Source organism: Erinaceus europaeus, chromosome 5 (genome assembly GCF_950295315.1).
Source record: "Erinaceus europaeus chromosome 5, mEriEur2.1, whole genome shotgun sequence".
In the NCBI taxonomy this organism is placed as follows: Eukaryota; Metazoa; Chordata; class Mammalia; order Eulipotyphla; family Erinaceidae; genus Erinaceus; species Erinaceus europaeus.
Window position 1 is genome coordinate 60,128,276 of NC_080166.1, and position 22,196 is coordinate 60,150,471.

A 22,196-nucleotide genomic window follows, 5' to 3' on the forward strand; every position below is an offset into this window, starting at 1 on the left:
CAAATCAATAATTAAAATATTATTTTAGGGAGCTATCAGGTTGGCCAAAAAGTCATTATGATAAATGGTTCTAAATCCTTTCAATCAGTCAAAATTAGGTATTTGTTGTGTTTTATATATCTGTATATTTAAATTTTCAGATACATCCTATTATGATGGTGTACATAAATCATCATTATTTGACTTTATCCTACCTTGAAAGAATTTGAAGTAGTCACTCACTTTGCACTTCTTCTCAAAGATGACTGGCAGTCAAGGATTTAGCACTGTGTATCTTCAAGAGAATATTCAGGAATATGCCAAAATAATATTTCAAATCCACATTTGTGTGATGGGCAACTATATAATTTTTTAAATTTCTTTATTCAGGAATTAATGTTTTACAGTCAACAGTAAATACAATAGTTTGTACATGCATAACATTTCCCAGTTTTCTATATAACAACACAACCCCCACTAGGTCCTCTGTCATCCTTCTCGGATCTGTATTCTCCCCACCCACCCATCCCAGAGTCTTTTACTTTGGTACAATACGCCAATAATTTCATTGTTCACATTCACACTAAAGTGTAGACATTACAAGCTATCTCTCTTAGTTAGAAAATTTATCATGTCTGGCTTAACTTTTCTACATCCAGTGGCTTAGAAAATAACACTTAGCGGGGTGGGGTGGTAGCACAGTGGGTTAAGAGCACGTGGTGCAAAGCACAAGGACCATAGTAAAGATCCCAGTTCCAGCCCCTGGCTCCCCACCTGCAGGGAAGTTGCTTCACAGGCTGTGAAGCAAGCCTTCAGGTGTCTGTCTTTCTCTCCCCCTCTCTAGCTTGCCCTCCTCTCTCCATTTCTCTCTGTCCTATCCAACAATGAATAACATCAACAATAATAACCACAACAAGGCTACAACAACAAGGACAACAAAAGAGGGGGGAAAATGGCTTCCAGGAGTAGTGAATTCATGGTGCAGGCACTGAGTCCCAGCAATAACCCTGGAGGCAAAATAATAATAATAATAAAATTTTAAAAAAGAAAATAACCCTTAGGTTTTACTATTTTATAAAGAAATGAGCAGGAGTCAGGTGGTAACGCAATGGGTTAAGCGCAGGTGGCACAAAACGCAACGACTGGCATAAGGATCCCGGTTTGAGCCCCTGGCTCCCCACGTGCAGGGGAGTCGCTTCACAAGTGGTGAAGCAGGTCTGCAGGTGTCTATCCTTCTCTCCCCCCTCTGTCTTCCCCTTCTCTCTTGATTTCTCTCTGTTCTATCTAACAACGACAACAACAATAGTGACTACAACAATAAAAAGAAACAAGGACAACAAAAGGGAATAAATAAATAAATATTTTTTTTAAAAAGAAATGAGCAAAGATTTTTCTGCTTGGTGCTGAAGTGAGAAGGGCTGAAACCAAGGTCTGTCTTAAATTTACTGATGCTAACTGACAGGACTTTATATAAATAATTTAACTGACACAAACGACCTTCCAAAGAGAGAATACAAAATTTTAAGATGCCACACAGTTCTCACATGCTAAGTATATTATATACAAACAAGAATGTTCTCCAGCAGTTCTCACACTTCACTGAATTGTAATTGCCTTGCCTTTTATGGTAAATAAACCGATAAGAGAATTGAATATCAGTAATCAGCATTATGCCTACTCGGCAAGCACTCAGTTACCCCCTAGAGCTTTGTACATTATTTCATATTAACTGTACTGCTTGTCTTGATTGAATGACTCAAATGGTGCATTATTTAATGGATTACTGTAGGGTCCGCTTCAGTAATCATGAATGCCATTAAAATCCTTAAACCAATGAAGTGAGTAATTCTACCTTTTTGCCATCCATAACAAAGTTTGCATGTTGAATCTTTTCTTCAATGTGTGGTTATGACCTCAGGATGATTAGACTAAAGCTGAACGTGGGCGTTGGCAGATCGATCCATACACCCAGCCTGCCTCTTTCTTTCCCTGGTGGGGCAGGGCTCTGGGGAAGCGGGGCTCCAGGGTACATTGGTGGGGTCTTCTGCCCAGGGAAGTCCGGTTGGCATCACAGTAGCATCTGGAACCTGATGGCTGAAAAAAGAGTTAACATATAAAGCCAAACAAATTATTGATTAATCATGAACCTAAAAGCTGGAATAGTGCAGATGAAGATTTCAGGGTCTCCGTTTTGTAGATAGTTAGTAGGCCTATTTTACTTATATTACAAAGGGCCCATGACTATACTAGTGTTTTGTTGTTGTTGTTGTTGTTGTTTTGGGGGAAGTAATCACATAAGCCAGACCTTCCACCTTCTGCACCCCATAATGTCCTTTGGGTCCATGCTCCCAGAGGGATAAAGAATAGGAAAGCTATCAGGGGAGGGGATGGGATACAGAGTTCTGGTGGTGGGAATTATGTGGAGTTGTACCTCTCTTATCCTACGGATTTTGTCAGTATTAACTTTTCCTACTCATGAGCACAGAATGTGAGCTCAGATCTACAGGGATGCAAAGGTCACACAGGCTCCTAAGCTGAATATGGGCTCCAGATCAGATCCAATCGGTGGGGTTTACAGTCAACAATATTTATACACCTTTCCCATACTTGGGAGCTACTTTTTTCCCTGATCCAGCTTTCTGGTCCTTTTTCCAGCCATGACATCATCTCCCCAGACAATAACTTGCATCCACCTGCATATCAGATTTCAGGCTTGGGAGGAAAAAAACTAGTATAGTCATGGGCCCTTTGGAATATAACTAAAATAGGCCTACTAGCTATCTACAAAATGGAGGACTCCCCAACTCTTCATCTGCACTATTCCAGCCTTTAGGTTCCTGATAAGTCAACAACTTGTTGGGTTTTATATGTTAACTCTCTTTTCAGCCACTAGGTTCCAGATGCTACGATGATGTCAACCAGACTTCCCTGGGCAGACGACCCCACCAATGTGTCCTAAAGCCCCGCTTCCCCAAAGCCCCACCCCACTAGGGAAAGAGAGAGACAGGCTGGGAGTATGGAACGACCTGTCAATGCCCATAGTTCAGTGGGGAAGCAATTACAGAAGCCAGACCTTCCACCTTCTGCACCCCATAATGACCCTGGGTCCATACTCCCAGAGGGATAAAGAACAGGAAAGCTATCAGGGGAGGGGATGGGATATGAAGTTCTGGTGGTGGGAATTGTGTGGAGTTGTACCTCTCTTATCCTCTGGTTGTGTCAATGTTTCCTTTTTATAAATAAAAAATTATATATATATATATATATGTATATATGAGAGAATCCTATGAGTACGCTTTATAAGCTTCAAATCAGAAGCACCATTATTTGGAGCACTTGTGACTCTAGGCTGTGTTGGGGGGCTTGAGAGAGAGTTCACTGGGTAGGGTGCATGTTTTGCTATGCAGGAAGTTCAGGTTTGAATGCTGGCACCATATGGGAGATGTGAATGCACCAGAGGGAGAGCTCTCTCTGTATAAAAAGTCAGCAAGGTGCTGTCACCCCTACACAAGGTCTTGGCTCTGCAAATAAGAATGACAACAAGTAAAAACAATAAATTCAGCAGCCCAGAAAGTGACACAGTAGTTAGCATGCCAGACTGAGGTCCTAAGTTCAACCTTCCTAATGATGCTCTGGTTGTCTCTCTTCTAAATAAATAAATAAAACTTTAGAGAAAATAAATTGAAAAATTTATGTATTATATCATTCTATTTTACCTACGGGGTGTGTTAACATAATTGCTACTGCTTATTAGCACTTAGTACTTGTTAAATTCTGTACATTGGGGCAGAGGAGATAACATAGCAGACTCTTATGCCTGAGGCTCAGAGGTCTCAGATTCAATCCCCAGCACCACCAGAAGCCAGAGGTGAGCAGTTTTCTGGTAACAAAAAAAGAATAAAATAAAATTCTATATGCAGTGATTTCTCTTGACTCTCAATCTTTTATGCTAGGTACTCTTATCCCACCCTACAGTTAAAAAAATTAATCAATTTATTTTATATTTTATATTTTATTTTATATATAAATAAATCAATTTATTTTATATGAGGGGGGTAGATAGCATAATGGTTATGCAAAGAGACTCTCATCCATGAGGCTTGAAGTTCCAGGTTCAATTCCCCAACCACCATAAGCCAGAGCTAAGCAGTGTTCTGGTAAATAAATAAATAGATAGATAGGTGCTAGGGAGACAGCACAATGATTCTGCGAAAAGACTCTCCTACCAGAGGCTCCGGAAGTCACAGTTTCTGTCTCCAGCACCACCATCAGCTAGAGCTAAGCAGGATTCTGGCAAAATAAATGAAATCAATCAATTAATCAATCATACTTAGAATATCAATGTAACATTCCAAGGTCACACCTCTAAATAGGATTGTTATGCTAACCCAGGTGTGCTTGATTCTGAAGTGTCAAAATGTTTGTGTGCGTGTGTGTGTGTGTGTGTGTGTGTGTGTGTGTGTGTGTGTGTGTTTGACTCTGATGATTGTTAGATGAGATCCAAATAAACTCTCTTACATAGACACTTACATAGACGTCCATCTGATCCTTCATCAAGTAGCATGTTCTGTGCAGAGGATGATTCTAAGGAAAGACTGCTGCATTTGTATTACTCATTTTTCTATTGGTAAAAAGACAATGGAGTAATGATATTTCTGTGTAGGTTCAAACTTGCAGAGACAGGAGAATCTTGCGTGCAGTGTTTCTTAATTGTGGCTTCAACAGATGTATGCAACTTTGTATATGATAGTTTCATTATAATTGCTCTCAGGTCTTTGATAGAGTCTGGCCATTCATTTTCCTTCTGTTTCAAACTTTCTTAGCAAAAAAAAAAGTGTTTTAATAAATATATATGAATCCAGACAAGACATATCTAAAGAATATGTGACATCAGAATGAGAAATGCCCAGAAGTAGAATGAAACATCAGATATGTGACGTTAGTGTTCTCTTAGGAGCAAATAAAAATAATGCTATGTGTTTTTCTTATACTAAACAAATAATGAATCTTTACTTCCAGATACTCTTCATTTTTCTTTAGACGAAAGGAGATCTTTGTCATCCAGTAAGTCACTGGTGTGATTCAGACCTCTGCTGTGGTTATTTTAATCCTGTCAGGTGGTTTGCTCTATATCTTTTCAATACATGATACTGAGAATTTGGGTGCTTAACGTGCTGTTGTTTCCAACACAGAGAAAATTTCACTGTGCTTCCCACCTGCTCTGTGCCCTATATAAGGCTGCATGCTATTGGTATAATGGAATTAACTTCTTTTTAATGCACATCTGCTCATAATGTGCATGTCTTGAGGTTTTGCTGTGTTCTTATCATGTTGTGTCAGCTTTAAGAGTGATAATAAGAGAGGGCTGGGCAGTGTTACACCTGGTGAAGTGCACATAGTACAAAGTGCAAGGACCTGCACAAGGATCCGAGTTCAAGCCCATGGCTCCCCACCTGCAGGGGGGAGCGTTTCACAAGTGATGAAGCAGGTCTGCAGGTGTCTCTCTTTCTCTTTCCCTCTCTGTCTCCCTCTCCTCTCTCAATTTTTCTCTGTCCTATCCAATAAAATGGAAAAAATGGCCACCAGGAGCAGTGGATTTATAGTGCAGGCACCAACCATGGAGGAAGAGAGAGAGAGAGATAACTCACTTAGGTTTCCCCATGAGTTTCTTGCTTTGTTGATATCATGACACAAGCACTGAGTTTTTCTCTGATATTTGAAAGTTGGGTCCATACTTAACACATTTCACGTCAACTAAATTCTGACAGGAATCTGTGATGACCAAGATGATGTCTTTCTTTGGGACATGCACTGTGTGACACACATCATGACCTTTACCTGACCAATGAACAGTGTGTGGTTCAGGCACTTTGGGGAGGTTTTGTTTGTTTTTAAATGTTTTTGTTATCTTTATTTATTTGATAGGGCTAACCAGAAATCGAAAGGAAGGGGGAGTTAGAGGGAGAGAGACAGAGAGACACACCTGAAGACCTGCTTCACCACTTGTGAAGATTTCCCTCCTGCAGGTGGAGCTGGGCACTTGTATTGTAGCCTGTGTGTGTTCAACTGGGTGTGCCACTACCAGCCTGGTTCAAGCACTTTTGTATCCTTGCACACAAATACTGCATTATGCCTTTTGACAGTAGCATAGTAAAATGGGAGCTATTAGCAAGAGCCACTTCAAATGACTGAGTGCCCCAGAAAGAATACATTTCTTCCTGCAAGAGATCAGATAGAAAGCCGAGAGTGAAATGGCATTTGAACACAAAATTTGAGTCTGCTAAACAGCAGTCAGTCTCCTTGAACCATGAGTCCTGATGGGGCCAGGCAAACCACTCAGCATAATTAAAACCAAGGACAAAAGGCCTGTTCCAACTCTCATCACATTTAACACTTTGGAATCATAGGTCACTTGGTTTTATCTCATGTTAAATAATTGCCAAGTTCACACGGACAGGATTAGAAGGGTTTTATATATACACATTTTCTTCAGAGGGTCTTCTTGGTTAAAGAAAAACACTGCCAAAGATGAAGTGAGTTCATCAGACAGAAAAGATCCATTTCCCACTCAGCACTGAGAGCTGACCTCTCTGCACTCCAGACTCACACATGGTCGAGTGGAGGAACACTGTTCAATGTCTTTCTTCAGCATCATTAAATAAGATCCCACTACATTTTTTTTTTTTGCTGTATTCCATTAGTACTTCAGAGAAAAATGTTTCTGGTTTTTACAGAGTCCTTACTATGTCTCCTCAATTACCAATTTTTTCCACCACTCCCATCACCAAAGGTCTGTGTCCCCATCCTCACCCCCATAGATAACTACTCTAGTATCTAGTATCTCAGTCTTGAAAAGAGGTTGACATTTTTTTCACATTTGTATATTCAGTTTGCTATTGTGTAATTGTCCTTCACCTCCTTACTTCACTAAGCATCATCTTCTCTGATTCCATCTACTTTATTCCAAAGGACACAATATCCCCCCTTTTTTGCCTCTAGGGTTATCGCTGGAGCCCGGTACCTGCACCATGAATCCACTGCTCCTGGAGGCCATTTTTTCCCATTTTTGTTGCTCTTGTTGTTGTTGTTATTGTTATTGCTGCTGTTGTTGCTGGATAGGACGGAGAAATCGAGAGAGATGGGGAAGACAGAGAGAGGGAGAGAAAAATAGACACCTGCAGACATACTTCACCACTTGTGAAGCAACCACCCAGCACGTGGGGAGCCAGGGGCTCAAACTGGGATCCCTACACACGTCCTTGAGCTTTGTGCCATGTGCACTTAACCCGCTGCACTACCGCCCAGCCCCCAATATCATCCCCTTTTATTGCTGCATAATACTCTATTGAGTAGACATCCCATACTTTTTTTATCCAGTCATCTGTCTAAAGGAATTTTGGATGTTTCCAAGTATTTTTGCTATTTTGAATAAAGTCACTATGAACATGTGGGTGCATATGTATTATATCTTTGAGTATATGCCTAGCAGTGGGATTGCTGGGTCATAAGGTATTTCCATTTGTATTTGTTTAAGGATTCTCCAGACTCCAGCCTCCATAGTGGTTGTACCAGTTTGCATTCCCACCAGCAGTGCAGTAGAGTCCCTCTCTCTCCACGTCCTCTCCAACACTTATCTTCTCTTGTTTTATGGATGGAGCCCATTCTCACAGGTGTGAGGTGGGATCTCAGTGTGGTTTTGACTTGCATTTCTCTGATGATAAGTGAATTTGAGCATTTCTGCATATTTCTGTGAGCCATATGTGTCTCTTCTTTAAAGAACCATCACATTTTCTTTTCTAGAACCAATGACTAGTATCCTGTTCAGTCAGATTTCTTACACTAACAGAGTTAACCTGAATAGTTAGCCACCACTATGTAAAGCAGACGTGGTCTTCTCTTAACTCTCTTTTCAGAAATTACCTTCAACCCCTCCCTGAAGCGTTTCACAGCTTCCCTGTTGTACTACCCACGGCTTCAGGCTGCAAAGACTTCATTGCAGATGAAGGGAGTTGTGTCATCTGTCTCCTCTCCATTAGAGACCTCACTAAGGACTTTTGCTCAACTGCCAGCAGCTGCCTCATTCTCTTTCTGCTTCTGCTTCCCCCCACCCCTGCCCCTGAAATAGCTAAGTTTTGAATGAAAAAAATGCATGGTTGACAAAATAAAACACCAGTCAGGAATTCGTTTTTAAATGTGCAAACGTGGCGAGGCCTAGTAATAAGGAGTATTCTACTCCTGCCTCACTGGAACTATTATCCTACTTGTTTATTTCAGCAAGGGTGCTACTTCCAGACCTACTAAAAATCCACTGCACTTTTTAAAGTGAAAGAATGATCAGTAGGGCAGCTTTCAAGTGCCAGGCACTATTCTAGGCACAGGAGCCACTGAGATGAACAGTGAAGGATTAGGATTTCATATGAGTTGCTTTTCCTTTTAAACCTATTCATCCTTAGAGTCTAAAATTATAGCTATGAGTATAAAGTATTTAGCTACAATTGATGGTTTTTCTAGTTGAGCAAGAAAAGTGTTGTGTAAAGCTTTATTTCATTACTTTCATCAGAACCAGGTTAGGATCGAATTCTTCATGTATACTGAGGAACACGGAAAATCTATTTATTATTTTTTTAAAGTATAAGAATGCAGGATTGGTAGGGATACTGTGTGGAATCCCAGGACAAATAAAACAACAGGGAAGAGAAAAAAAATCAGAGGGCATATTTGAGAACTTTATGGTGAATGCCATGACTAAGAAAGAGAATACAATCATAGATGTAAAAGCCTTAGTAATTCATAAATAACTTAAAAACTCACTCTATTCCACAGAGCTTGGAAAGATTAACAGTCTTAGCCAGAGAGATCATTCACAAAAATTTGTTATTTGGGAATAAATTACACAACTAGTGCATACAACTTAGTTTCATCTCAAGGCTATAGAATTGGAGGTAACTTTTCTTTTAACCCTCATAGGTTAAATAGAAAACATAGTCTCACAGTTGTCCTGTTGCACTAGTCACACTGATTTAAGCAGCCTATCTATAAGCTTATTCCTGTATGGCTCTTTATTTGGACTATATTTTAAATCCCTAGAGATTTCAACTAATTGACCTGGAGGGAAAGCTGAGTCTCTGTGACAATATGGTCTTCAATCAGCACTGCCAACATAAATAAATGGCTTCTCCCTAGGTCTATCAAGAGTAATCTGAGTAGAATTTAAGTTTTTGATAGACTTTTAAAAAATGAGCCCAGGCATGAAATAATACCCTTTTCAAAAAAAAAAAGGGGGGGGGAGAGGGCATAGGACTTAAGGCAGCTAAGATTCATGTAATAAAAAAGTGGTGGACCTTTTCTATTAGAAAGCAGTCCCTTATCTTATTGGACTTTTGGCCATTCCCAAATTGTTTTATACAATAATGAACTGAATCTGACTTAACCTGCCTTAGTGTGATGGAACAAATAAGAGCATTAGACTGGTGGACTATCACTGTGACCCCTGGAATAATATTTTGAACTTTCGTGAACGTTGATTTCTGTGAGAATTTTGCCAGAAATATGGCAAAAAATATCTACATATATCTACATTTCTGTTATCCCTACAACTGACAGAAAATTATATAATAAGCTTAGACTATTAGAAGCTTTGTTTCTCCTGTGAATGCATATGTCAGGAACCAATAAAATACAGTTAATGTGGTTTAACTAAGGAGAGTAATACAAAAGAAAATGAGACAAAACTGATCCTATTTTTTTAAACCTACTTTTAGCTACTTGAGTAGGCAATGTTGACTATATTGCTTGTTTATATGATTTTTTTAATCAGGTTACTATTTTTTTTTCTTCCTCCAGGATTATTGCTGGGGCTCGATGCCTGCACTACAAATCCACAGCTCCTGGAGGCCATTTTTTCCCTTTTGTTGCCCTTGTTGTTTATTGGTGCTGTTGTTACTATTGTTGATATCATTGTTGTTGGATAGGACAGAGAGAAATGGAGAGAGGAGGGGAAGACAGAGAGGGGGAGAGAAAGACAGACACCTGCAGACCTGCTTCACCGCCTGTGAAGTGACTCCCCTGCAGGTGGGGAGCCGGGGGCTGGAACTGGGACCCTTATGCTAGTCCTTGCGCTTTGTGCCACTTGCGATTAACCTGCTGCACTACCGCCAGGCCCCCAGATTGCTATTTTTTAAATCTTGATTTATTGGATAGAGACAGCCAGAAATGTAGAAGGAAGGTGGGGACATAGAGGGAGACACCTTCAGCCCTGCTTCACCACTTTCAAACTTTTTCCCCTGCAGGTGGGGTGTGGGTGCTTGAACCAGGGTCCTTGCACACTGTAACATGTGCACTCAGCCAGGTGCACCACCACCATCTCTTATCTGATTTATTTTTTTTTTCAATTTCTTTATTGGGGAATTAATGTTTTACATTTGACAATAAATACAATAGTTTGTACATGCATAACATTTCCCAGTTTTCCATATAGCAATACAATCCCCACTAGGTCCTCTGTCATCCTTTTTGGACCTGTATTCTCCCCTCCCCCATCCACCCCAGAGTCTTTTACTTTGGTGCAATACGCCAATTCCAGACTATCTGATTTCTTAATGAAATATCTAGCACCTATTCACTTTTTTAAAATATTTTATTTATGTATTATTGAGAGGGATACAAGGAGAGGGAGTGGGGAAGAGAGAGATAGAGAGGCAGAAACAGAGAGAGAGGAAACAAGAACGAGACATCACTCTGGCACATGTGCTGCCAGGGATCAAACTCAGGACCTCATGCTTGAGAGTCCAATGCTATATCCGCTGTGCCACCTCCCGGACCACTTCACTTTTGTTTAGATGCCTCTAAAGCTTCAAGATTAGGACCTCTTGGGAATACTTAATTGACTCATAGAAATTTCATTCACTTGATATATTCTTTAATTATCAGAACACTCACTCAGATTCAGTTTACTGTTTACCTTAGTTGGAACTTACATCCAATTGCATGTGTTAACAATGATTTTATATGTTGTTGCCTGTGTGTAGGGTTTCTGAGGGAGTTGTAGTGAACTGTGTTAAACCTACCTCTGCCTTCAAATATCAGTGACGGGGTTGGGCAGTAGCGCAGTGGGTTAAGCGCACACGGTGCAAAGCGCAAGGACCAGCATAAGGATCCTGGTTCAAGCCCCCGGTTCCCAACCTGCAGGGGAGTCACTTCACAGGCGGTGAGGCAGGTCTGCAGGTGTCTGTCTTTCTCTCCCCCTCTCTGTCTTCCCCTCCTCTCTCCATTTCTCTCTGTCATATCCAACAACGAATGACATCAACAACAATAATAACCACAACAAGGCTACAACAACAAGGGCAACAAAAGGGGGGAAAAATGTCTCCAGGAGCAGTGGATTCATGGTGCAGGCACCGAGCCCCAGCAGTAACCCTGGGGGCAAAAAAAAAAAAATTTGTGACAGCCATCAGGAGCTTATCATTAATACATTTACTTAAATAGTCACAGTACAGGGTGAACAAAGTTTAGTCTTAGACATTTTGTTTTGCAGGAAGGAGAGACCAACATGTAAATCAGCTATTACAGGGGCAGGTGGTGGCACACCTGGTTAAGTGCACATATTACCATGCACAAGGACCTGGGTTCAAGTCCCTGGTCCCCACCTGCAGGGGGAGTAGTGAAGCAGGGCTGCAGATGTCTCTCTGTCTCTCCTCCTCTCTATCTTCCCCTTCCCTCTCAACTTCTCTGTGTTACAATCTAATAATTAATAAACAAAATATAATTTTTAAAAAAAATTTTTAAAAACGGAAGAGTGGTCTGGGAGTTGGCACAGTGGATTAACCATCGGACTCTCAAGCATGAAGTCCCAAGTTCGATCCTCAGCATCAAGTATGTCCAAGTGATCTTTTTGGTACTCTCTTTCTCTTTCTCTCTTTCATAAATAAATGTAAAATTCATTTAAAAAAAAAAAAAAACAGGGCCGGGTGGTGATGTACTTGGTTGAGTGCACGTTAAGATGCGCAAGGACTGACTTCAAGTTCCCAGACCCCACCTGCAGGGGAAAAGCTGGTCTGCAGGTGTCTTTCTGTCTCTCCCTCCCTCTCTGTTTCCCCTCCCTCTCAATTTCTCTCTGTTCTATCAAATAAAATAAATTGATTAATAAATAAAGGGTTAATTTTTAATATTTACTTCCTTTTTGTTGTCCTTGTTGTAGTTATTATTGTTGTTATTATTGATGCCATCGTTGTGGGATAGGACAGAGAGAAATGGAGAGAGGAGGGGAAGACAGAGAGGAGGAGAGAAAGATAGACACCTGCAGACCTGCTTCACTGCCTGTGAAGTGACTCCCCTGCAGGTGGGGAGCCGGGGCTCGAATTGGGTTCTTCATGCCAGTCCTTGTGCCTTACACCACATGCGCTTAACTCACTGCACTACTACCTGACTCCCAAGGATCAAATTTTTTTAAATAATAACTTTTAAAATATTTATTTACTTACTCCCTTTTGTTGCCCTTGTTGTAGTTATTATTGTTGTAGTTATTGATGTTGTCCTTGTTGGATAGGACAGAGAGAAATGGAGAGAGGAGGGGAAGACAGAGAGGGGGAGAGAAAGATAGACACTTGCAGACCTGCTTCACCGCTTGTGAAGCAACTTCCCTGCAGGTGGGGAGCTGGGGGCTCGAACTGGGATCCTTACGCCAGTCCTTGTGCTTTGCGCCACGTGCACTTAACCCGCTGCGCCACCGCCCGACTAGGATTAAATTTTTTTAAAAAGAAAAAAATCAGATGTGCAGAACACCTAAAATGGCAGTGCAAAGCAGGGACGTCAACGGGAACATCTAGGGCACAAATAGGATGCGGAAGAGGTAGCTTTGCAGAATGTCAGAAATGATGAGGAAATTCACATGATTCTTTAAAACTTGATGCTATAGCACATACATGCTAGACATTATTAAGGAGCTCGATTCAAGAATTTGAGGTCTAAGTATCTGTGACAACTCTTGATTGGAGGGACAATAGTGAGGAGGAGTAAAACAGAAACACTTGCTACTTTGAGAGTGTTTGGGTTGGGGCCAGGTGTTGAACACACATGTTACAGTGCACAAGGACCCAGGTTTGAGCCCCTGGTCCCCACCTGCAGGGGGAAAGTATTGTGAGTGGTGAACCAGGGCTGCAGGTGTCTCTCTGTCTCTCTCCCTCTCAATCACCCCCCCATTTGATTTCTGGCTCTTTCTATCCAATAAATAAAGATAATAAAAAACTTTCAAAAAGTATGGCGGGGGTGGGGTGGGCAGTAGCACAATGGGTTAAGCGGACAAGGTGCAAAGCGCAATGACCAGCACAAGGATCCAAGTTCAAGCCTCCCACTCCCCACCTGCAGGGGGGTCGCTTCACAATCAGTGAAGCAAGCCTGCAGGTGTATGTCTTTCCTTCTCTCTGTCTTTCCCTCCTCTGTTGATTTCTCTCTGTCCAGTCCAACAACTACAACAGTAATAACAACAATACAATAACAACAAAAAAATAGAAAAATGGCTGCCAGAAGCAGTGGATTTATGGTATAGGCACTGAGCCCAAGAAGTAACCCTGGAGGCAAAAAGAGAAAAGGGAGTATTTGGTTTTGAGTAAAATTAAGAAAGAATATTCTTTGGGGAAAAATATTCTTCATATAAATATATAATCCTATTCTTTTGCAGTCTGGGTAAAAGGATCTTGAATTATGCAAATACATGGCAATATCAGTTACTGTAGTAATAATGATAACAATGAATACATAGGCATTGCTTCCAAAGCCAGATACTATCTCTAGGCATCTAGTCTATACAAACTTTATTTAGCAGATTTCCTAGTTTTCTTTTTTTTATTATCTTTATTTCTTGGATAGAGACAGCCAGATATCAAGTGGGATGGGAGAGATCGAGAGGAGAGAAAAACCTACACATAGAAGAGAGACACCTGCAGCCCTGCTTCACCACTCGCAAATTCCCCCCTGCATGTGGGAACTGGGGGATTGAACCCAGGTCCTTTCACAGTGTAACATGTGTGCTCAACCAGATGCACCACCACCCAGTCCCATATTTCCTAATTTTCCAAATTAAGTAAAGCACAGGAAGATTAAATAACTCTCCTAGGAGACTGTTTCTCTGACTGTTGAAGCAGGTGTTTAGGCATTTTTTAATAAGGAAGAAATTCATTAATATTTGCCCAATCTTATCAGTCAACCAGTTATCATGTAGTGTCCTGAAGTACATTCTCAGTGTGATTAGTATCTTTAGAGAAATCTTTAAAATTATAAGAACAATAAAAACAACTTTCTGCAGATGTTCTCACTAAAAAGAAATAAACTTAGAAAAAAAACATTTGGGGGCTGGCTGGTGGGCTAAGGGCACATGGAGCCAAGCTTAAGAACTGGCGTAAGGATCCCGGTTCGAGCCCCCAGCTCCCCACCTGCAGAGGGGTCTCCTCACGAGCGGTGAAGCAGGTCTGCAGGTGGCTATCTTTCTCTCCCCCTCTCTGTCTTCCCCTCCTCTCTCTATTTCTCTCTGTCCTATCCAAGAACAACGACATCAATAACAAGGGCAACAAAAGGGAAAAAATGACCTCCAGGAGCAGTGGATTCATGGTGCAGGCACCAAACCCCAGCAGTAACCCTGGAGGCAAATATATATATATATATTTCTTTGGTTAATTGAATATAGAGATCACTATTGACAAGTGCACAAGGATGTGAATGATATTGCTGCTTTGTCCTCATGTGTAACTTACGTGATCACCTAGTGCTAAGCATCTCAGGGATTTCACAAGTGTGTCCTGATTCTTCATGTGACTTATTGAGAGATGCTCAAAAGCAAGTTCTACTCTGGATTCTAGATATGTAAGTCAGAATTTTTGGCCGGTACACTCTCGACTTTACAGCCTCTGGAGGAAGAGAGGCTCTCCCCCTGTAAAGGTTCAGTTGTCGTTCAGTGGCAGACCGCTGGACTTCATGGTTAAATCAGATATAGTATATGTGGATTTCACCTCCGACAAAGTGAACAGTGTTCCTTGTTACTGCCTCCATGCAGCTCAGGAAGGCTCCTCTGTTTCCACGTGGTAATGAGGGAATTGATCTGTGAAATTCCATTTGCCTGTATGTCTTAAGTTCATTTCATTAGAATGTGTCCACTTTGGTACTATTTCTGAGGGACTCCATGGCCTCTAAGCAGGGCTGTGTAGGGTGAGTCCAACCCATGGGTGTCTTTTTTTTTTCTTGCTGGTCTTTGCTGGAAGGTAAGTATTTCCACTAGGGATAGGTATCCACTTGGCATCCACTGCATGTGTTTTCCATGTCCGAAGTGTTTGCAGGGCCTCTAACTCACTGTCTTTCTGTGACTAAGTCAGCGTTCTTGTTTGAATCGGTACCCCATACAGCCACCTCCGTATCTGCCTGGTTAAGATTAGAACTTTTCTGGTGGCTTCTCTGTTCAGTGTCCCTAGTATATTGCAGGCAGCCTGCAAACATGCCTTTCGAGACTGTCTAGAGATGCTGATTTTCTACTGTTGTGCAATGCTTGGTAACAGATGTTCTGCTTAGTTATATGGTGAGAGGTCAGGAACACCTAAAGCTCTAGCCACTGTTCTTCTTGGCAGTGTCTACTTGAAGAGTCCCCTGGTTTCCAGCAATTCCTGTTTTCCAGTAAAAGATGCTTCTTTTGACTCATGTCAAAAGCTCGTCACTGTGAGCTTTTTCATAATAGTAGGTGAAATATTTTTAGTCATTCTTTTTATTTTATTTTATTTTATTTTATTTTATTTTATTTTATTTTATTTTTACCAGAGCACTGCAAAGCTCTGGTTTATGGTGGTCCAGGAGATTGAACCTGGGACTTTGGAGCCTCAGGCATGAGAGTCTCTTTGCATAACCATTATGCTATCTACCCTTGCCCTTAATCATTATTTTCTTTTTTTTTTTTTTTTCTCCAGGGTTATTGCTGGGCTTGGTGCCTGCACCATGAATCCACCGCTCCTGGAGGCCACTTTTCCCCCCTTTTGTTGCCCTTGTTGTTGTAGCCTCGTTGTGGTTATTATTGCCCTTGTTGACGCTATTCGTTGTTGGATAGGACAGAGAGAAATGGAGAGAGGAGAGGAAGACAGAGTGGGGGAGAGAAAGATAGACACCTGCAGACCTGCTTCACCGCCTGTGAAGCAACCCCCCTGCAGGTGGGGAGCCGGGGGCTCTAACCAGGATCCCTAAGCCGGTCCTTGCACTTTGCGCCACGTGCGCCTCCGCCCGACCCCCAATCATTATTTTCTTACTGTTTACTTCAAAGTCCACATCTTCTTCTCCTTAGTTCCTACCAATAAAGACAGTGGTACCATCCTTAATAGTTGTTAGAACTAAAGTTAAAACTGTGTTATTCATCTTACCGCACCACACATTGTGTCTTTTGTGGGTGTTGCTGTGCCAGTTTGCTGTGCATGACAAGGATGTATGAGTAGAAATATGTCTGTCTCTGAATATATGTGTGTTCCATAGTATACTTGATAACTTAAATTATTTCAGTTTTTTAAATAACATAAAGAACTTGACCTGTCACAGAAAATGTGTGTCTAAAATAACGGAAATGATCATGATTTTGCTTTGACTATATATCCATCAAACCTTATATAGTGACAGTTTTCAAATATCCATTGTTCCCACTTTCTGTGGGAAAAAAAAAATTGAAATCTCCCTTAACTCTCTTAAGCCATTAAGTATTGTATACTACTAGAGAGTATGTTTTTTTTAATGTATCATGCCAACTGCCTAGTTATGTAAAACTTGAGGAAGGTTCTATATTATTGTCTGGTCACATTTGTATCTGAATTACATAAGTTCAAAATATGAAATAGAATTGTAGAAAATACCCCCAAACCATTGTACATCACATTGCATATTATGTACTAATTACGTTTTTTCTGGTTTTATCTAGTTTTTTTGTGTTGTTTTTTTTTTTTTTCAGAAAGAGTTGTACCATCAACTCACAATGCATTTACCACAATCTCTGTTGCAGGTTACTTAGTTATAGAAAATCCATCAAGTAAGTGTGTTAAATATCTTTTTGTTCTCTTTGAATATCAACTTTAAATTCCCTGAGTCAATGAATCTTAATGTGTGGTTCCTTCTTTTATGTTTGTTAGAAAAAAAAGGGGGGGAGCCTCCAACCTGGAAATAAATCATAAAAGCATGACTAATTGCATGGTAACTGGAGAAATGCCTTCTCTCTCTCTGGGGTGAAGTCTGCATGTCTGTATTTTAGCTTGGGAAGTAATACAGGGATATTTAAACTCCTCGGGGCTTAAAAACCATGTCATTATGAGAATGAGGTCACTGCACTATTTTATATCTTCTAAAACCTTGTAATGTATGAAATGTCCTCTGTGTGACAAAGAGGTATTTCAGACTTTAGGATGCAGTGATAACTTTATGCCCTGATATTTTATTTGGAAAAACTTCCAGACCAATTCAATGGAAAATCATTAGTCACATAAAAATGGAAAGAATCTTTTTTTATTTATTTTTTTATTTATAGAAAGAAAACATTGACTAAACCATAGGATAAGAGGGTTACAACTCCGGAAAGGAAAGGAAAGGAAAGGGAAGGGAAGGGAAGGGAAGGGAAGGGAAGGGAAGGGAAGGGAAGGGAAGGGAAGGGAAGGGAAGGGAAGGGAAGGGAAGGGAAGGGAAGGGAAGGGAAGGGAAGGGAAGGGAAGGGAAGGGAAGGGGAGATAAGAATCGAAAACATGGCAGAGTGACTTGAAAGGGTTGTTTCACTTCCTGGGTTTTGTAATGCCTGTTGTTAGTGAGCTGTTAAATCACTAACCAGGCACTCTGTGCCCATCCTCAGAAGAAAGCACGCAAATCTAACATGTCTCCCTGTTGTAACTGTCTTGACTTTGAGGCCAATCAGTAAGAAATCCTTCCTGCAACATGTTGAAGAGCTCTGTGCAAACAACAACCTAAAGTTTCAAGAAGAATTTTCGGTATGTTACCAACAGTTGTCACAACATTGCCAGACCTGCAGCCGTTTCATGTGTCACATTTCATGTCCATTTTAAGCACACAGGGCCTTGGAGGACTCTGGCCTTGATAATCAATACCCAATTACCAAGTTGATTGTTTGGACAGTAATGCTACACTGGGCAACCTCTGGTGCAGCCTGGACAGATTCACCCAGCTGCTGTGCTAGGAATAGGTGCTTCTCTTACTGGCACCTTTCCGTAATACCAGCCTGGTCTGTTACTTCTCTGCTCTCTCATCCACATGCACCCGGGACTCTAGATTGCTGAATCTCCTTTTCATTTGTGTGTGAAGTTTAGGATCTTAGGTTATACTTTCTACTTGGGTATTTTAGATCTAGACATGAAATAATTACATAATTTCTCTTTCTGCAATTTTATGCTAGCAGTATACATGGATCTGAAAATGGAATTCAGTGTTTTCAGAAACTATAAAAGCCATGTTCTCCAGCTGTTCCCCTCCTAAATTCAAAAAGCAGATAAATCATGTCTACATTTTTTATTGATTGACTTAATAATGACCAACAAGACAGGATAAGAGGAGTACAATTCCACACAGTTCCCACCACCAGAGTTCTGTATCCTGTCCTCTCCACTGGAAGCTTCCCTATTCTTTATCCCTCTGGGAGTATGAACCCAGGATCACTAATAGCCATATTTTTCAGAGTTCTTTTTTTTTATTTTTTTATATTTATTTTTATTTTCCCTTTTGTTGCCTTTGTTGTTTTATTGTTGTAGTTATTGTTGTCGTCGTTGTTGGATAGGACAGAGAGAAATGGAGAGAGGAAGGGAAGACAGAGAGGGGGAGAGAAAGAGAGACACCTGCAGACCTGCTTCACCGCCTGTGAAGTGACTCCCCTGCAAGTGGGGAGCCGGGGGCTGAAACCGGGATCTTTACGCTGGTCCTTGTGCTTGGCACCACGTGAGTGTGATTAACCCACTGCGCTACCACCCGGCTCCCTATATCCATATTTTTACAAAGCCAACTCTTCAGCTACTGTGAAGTTGGTGCTAAATCACATAATGGAGAATATATAAAGTTATATGTTTGCCACCTGAAACTACTAAAAAGTTAATGATCTTATTGCTTTTACATTTTGTGTATCTGTAAAATTGATATTACTGAAAGCACAAGGTGGACAGCATACCCCCAGGCTACTCTAGGATTTGTTAATGTGTTAATGTGACTTCGATGAATATTTTGCAAACAGTCCAGTTCTCAGTTGCCACCAAAAGCTTTACTTCAGCTTTTTTTTCCCCCTAAAATTCTTTCTGTGTGAACTTAGGAAACAAAGAATCAAACAATTGGATTGGGTGGTTCAGGATTATAATATTTCAGTCTCTCAGGGAATAATAGCAAAAAAAATGTGAGAAGATTAATGGTATTTCCTACACTTTTTGGTTATGCTTCTTAAGAAGTAATGGCCTGGACATAACAAAATCAATAGTACCATAACACTCTCCTGAACATTTATACAGTAAGAAATTTAAATTTTCTAGAAGGAAAAGTACAATTTTACTAGAATAAAAGCATGACTGAGTAGCTGAAGTCTCCTTAAAGTGTAGTTGCCACAGAACAGAAGCGTGACTGAGTAGACAAAATCTTATTAGAATTGAAGTGTTCACACCAGGAGAGCTCCTAGATCAAAGTTTTTCTTTTTTGGCAGTATGTTTGTAGAATTTGTTTTTTGTTTTGTTTTGTTTTTCAATTTATTTATTAAAGAGAGACAGAGAAGGAAAGAGAGAAAGATAACCAGACATCACTCTGGCACATGTGATGCCAGGGATCAAACTCAGAAACTCATGGTTGAGAGTCCAACAATTTATCGGCTGTGCTACCGCCTGGGCTGCAAGAACTAGGTTTTGATTATAAATATTTCGGTTGTATGTGTATGCTATATAAAAGTACCTACCTATGTAAGTAATTTCATTTTTTTAATCCTATAGCAAATTTTTGTTTCTGTAAATGTATAAGGATACATGTATTTGATGAACCCTGTAACATAGGAGATACTGACTCAGACCATATGTGTGCAATAGGCATTGTATTTAGTATATTATTATTAAATATCCATCTAGCACATAGTAGCTAAATCTCTTTAGGCAAAAGGAAAAATCTAAGATAGTGAAGTTTAAGAGGCACTGGAGTCCAACAGTAAATAGCAGGGACTGTGTTCCAGTGCCATAGTCTGAATACAAAAGCGTGAGGAGGCAGAAACAGTCCACCACTCCTGTAACCCCTCTGAAAAGCAGAAACAGAATGTTAACGATACAAATGAAACGAACACTCTAGGCCATTGGTGCCTGATAAGAATAAGCTTCCCCAGTTACAGAATCCAGACCTCCCACCTTCTGCACCCCATAAAGAATTCTGGTCCATCCTCCCAGAGGGATAAAGAATAGGGAAGCTTCCAATGGAGGGGATGGGACATGGAACTCTGGTGGTGGAAACTGTGTGAAATTGTACCTAATATCTTACAATTTTGTTAATCATTATTAAATCATTAATAGAAAAAAAATTTCAAGAATAAGCTTCCCACTGTAACATTAGAATCAACCTGATAAATGAGTATTGATTGTCAAGGCAAAAGTCATTTAAACTTTTAAGTGAAAACAAATGAAGTCATCATAAATCATAAGTACACTGCTCCAGTAATTTCTAACTTATTTCCCTTATTTCCCCTCCTTATTTTCCTCTTTATTTCACTGTGTCTTGTAAATATCCTGACATCTGTCTCCCAAACCATGCCACTAGAAAGCTATTCGAGTAATTCTCATTTTGGTGAAAACTATCTTCCTAAGTCTTTGGTGCTAAATCACTGACACTAAAGTGATTTTAATTAAATTTGAATGAAAGTTAGGGATGACACGGGCCTTTGGTGACAGGAGTGGTGAGGGATAAAAACAATATACTGTAAACCATTACTCAATAAAGCTCTAAAGTTAAAAAAAAATTAAGTGAATACATTTTCCCTCTCGTACAGTTACATGCAAAAGACTGTCCAGATAATCTTTTTAAGAAAAAAAAAGGGTGGTGGGATTGTATGATTAAAAATAATTTGTAATACTATTTTTACTTTATTTTTATTTACTTGGCTTTTATCACTTTAGTGGAGGTTAATCTATAGTTGTTGACACATGGGTACAATTTAAATTTTTAAACATATTTTAACACTTAGCAAAGGACTGGGGAAGGCAAGACAGTTGTTTCTAAAATAGAAAAGCATAAATTCCATACACCATCAATGCAACACAATAACCAATCCATTTGCTTGCACAGCCTTTCTTAATGCCAAATGGACAGTATCAAGATTTTTCACCCAAATGCCACTTGAAGATCTCTGAGACCCTTCATCTGTGCCTGATAATTTTTCATCACACCTTTGCATTCCACTATTGATTTAACAATGCCCATTGAGAACAGGCCTTGACCTCTGGCATCTTCTCAAACTGACCAGTGTTGTACCCACTAACAGGCATGAAATCACTCTGCCTGAGAAGAAAAAACAAAAAATAAATCACTGAACTCCTTCTCCCTACTAAGTAGACATTAACATATTAAATAATGCTCAGAGTGCACCTGGTAGAACCACAGCTACGGGACAGGGGAAGGTGCAAAACTGGTTGCCACTTGACTATATCAGTCTCCCCACGGTACACAAACTACCCAGGGAGAACCAAAACTCCACGGGTCAGCTGGACTCAGCATGTTTGTGGTGAACGTTCATGTTCCCTCCTTGCTGTTCATTGGATTTTGTTTACTCAGTTGAAGTGCCTTCCATTCAAACACGAGATTGAGAATAACAATCTGCCTTTTACTAAGTAGGACTTCTTACTTACCTCTTAAGTAAGTGAACTTTGTTGTGACTTCATTCCACAGGAATTACCAAAATTCCTTCAAGATCTTTCCTCCACTGACGCAGATCTGCCGTGGAACCGGGCGAAAAATCGTTTCCCAAACATAAAACCATGTACGTGCTCTCTTACCGTTTTCTGCTTTTGGCTGGGAGGTCTTTAACAGTGATCACAGCATAATCTTAGCATTTATTCTTTGCTATATTTTATCCTATATTTATTATATTACAATAATAATTTTTTTTACTAGCCATAACTTTCCAATATTAACTTTGTTAATATTTATGAAAGTTAGTGTATATGGTTTTTAAATGGTTCACACATGGTTCATGTCCGCAAGGGTAA

At 40.2% G+C, this 22,196-nt stretch overlaps 1 protein-coding gene and 2 long non-coding RNA genes across 5 annotated transcripts in view; 1 reads left to right on the top strand and 2 right to left on the bottom strand.

Annotated features, from left to right (window-relative positions):
* LOC132538615 (uncharacterized) overlaps positions 1-22,196 on the bottom strand; it is a 720,469-nt gene that overhangs the window by 619,922 nt on the left and 78,351 nt on the right. The gene's annotated exons all lie outside the window — the stretch shown is intronic.
* Positions 1-22,196, top strand: part of PTPRQ (protein tyrosine phosphatase receptor type Q) — a 257,933-nt gene that overhangs the window by 200,066 nt on the left and 35,671 nt on the right. The window contains exons 36-38 of one of the 2 annotated variants that reach the window (XM_060191363.1): positions 16,940-17,017; positions 17,879-17,960; positions 21,877-21,967. In XM_060191363.1, coding sequence (XP_060047346.1) covers positions 16,940-17,017; positions 17,879-17,960; positions 21,877-21,967 — 251 coding nt within the window. The remainder of the gene's footprint in view (positions 1-16,939; positions 17,018-17,878; positions 17,961-21,876; positions 21,968-22,196) is intronic. The other variant, XM_060191364.1, reaches the window with a different exon arrangement.
* Positions 777-21,950, bottom strand: LOC132538616 (uncharacterized). Its single transcript, XR_009549959.1, has 4 exons — positions 21,837-21,950; positions 5,963-6,193; positions 4,206-4,269; positions 777-2,073 (listed from the first exon to the last, which is right to left on the bottom strand). It is a non-coding gene; the product is annotated as an uncharacterized LOC132538616 (long non-coding RNA).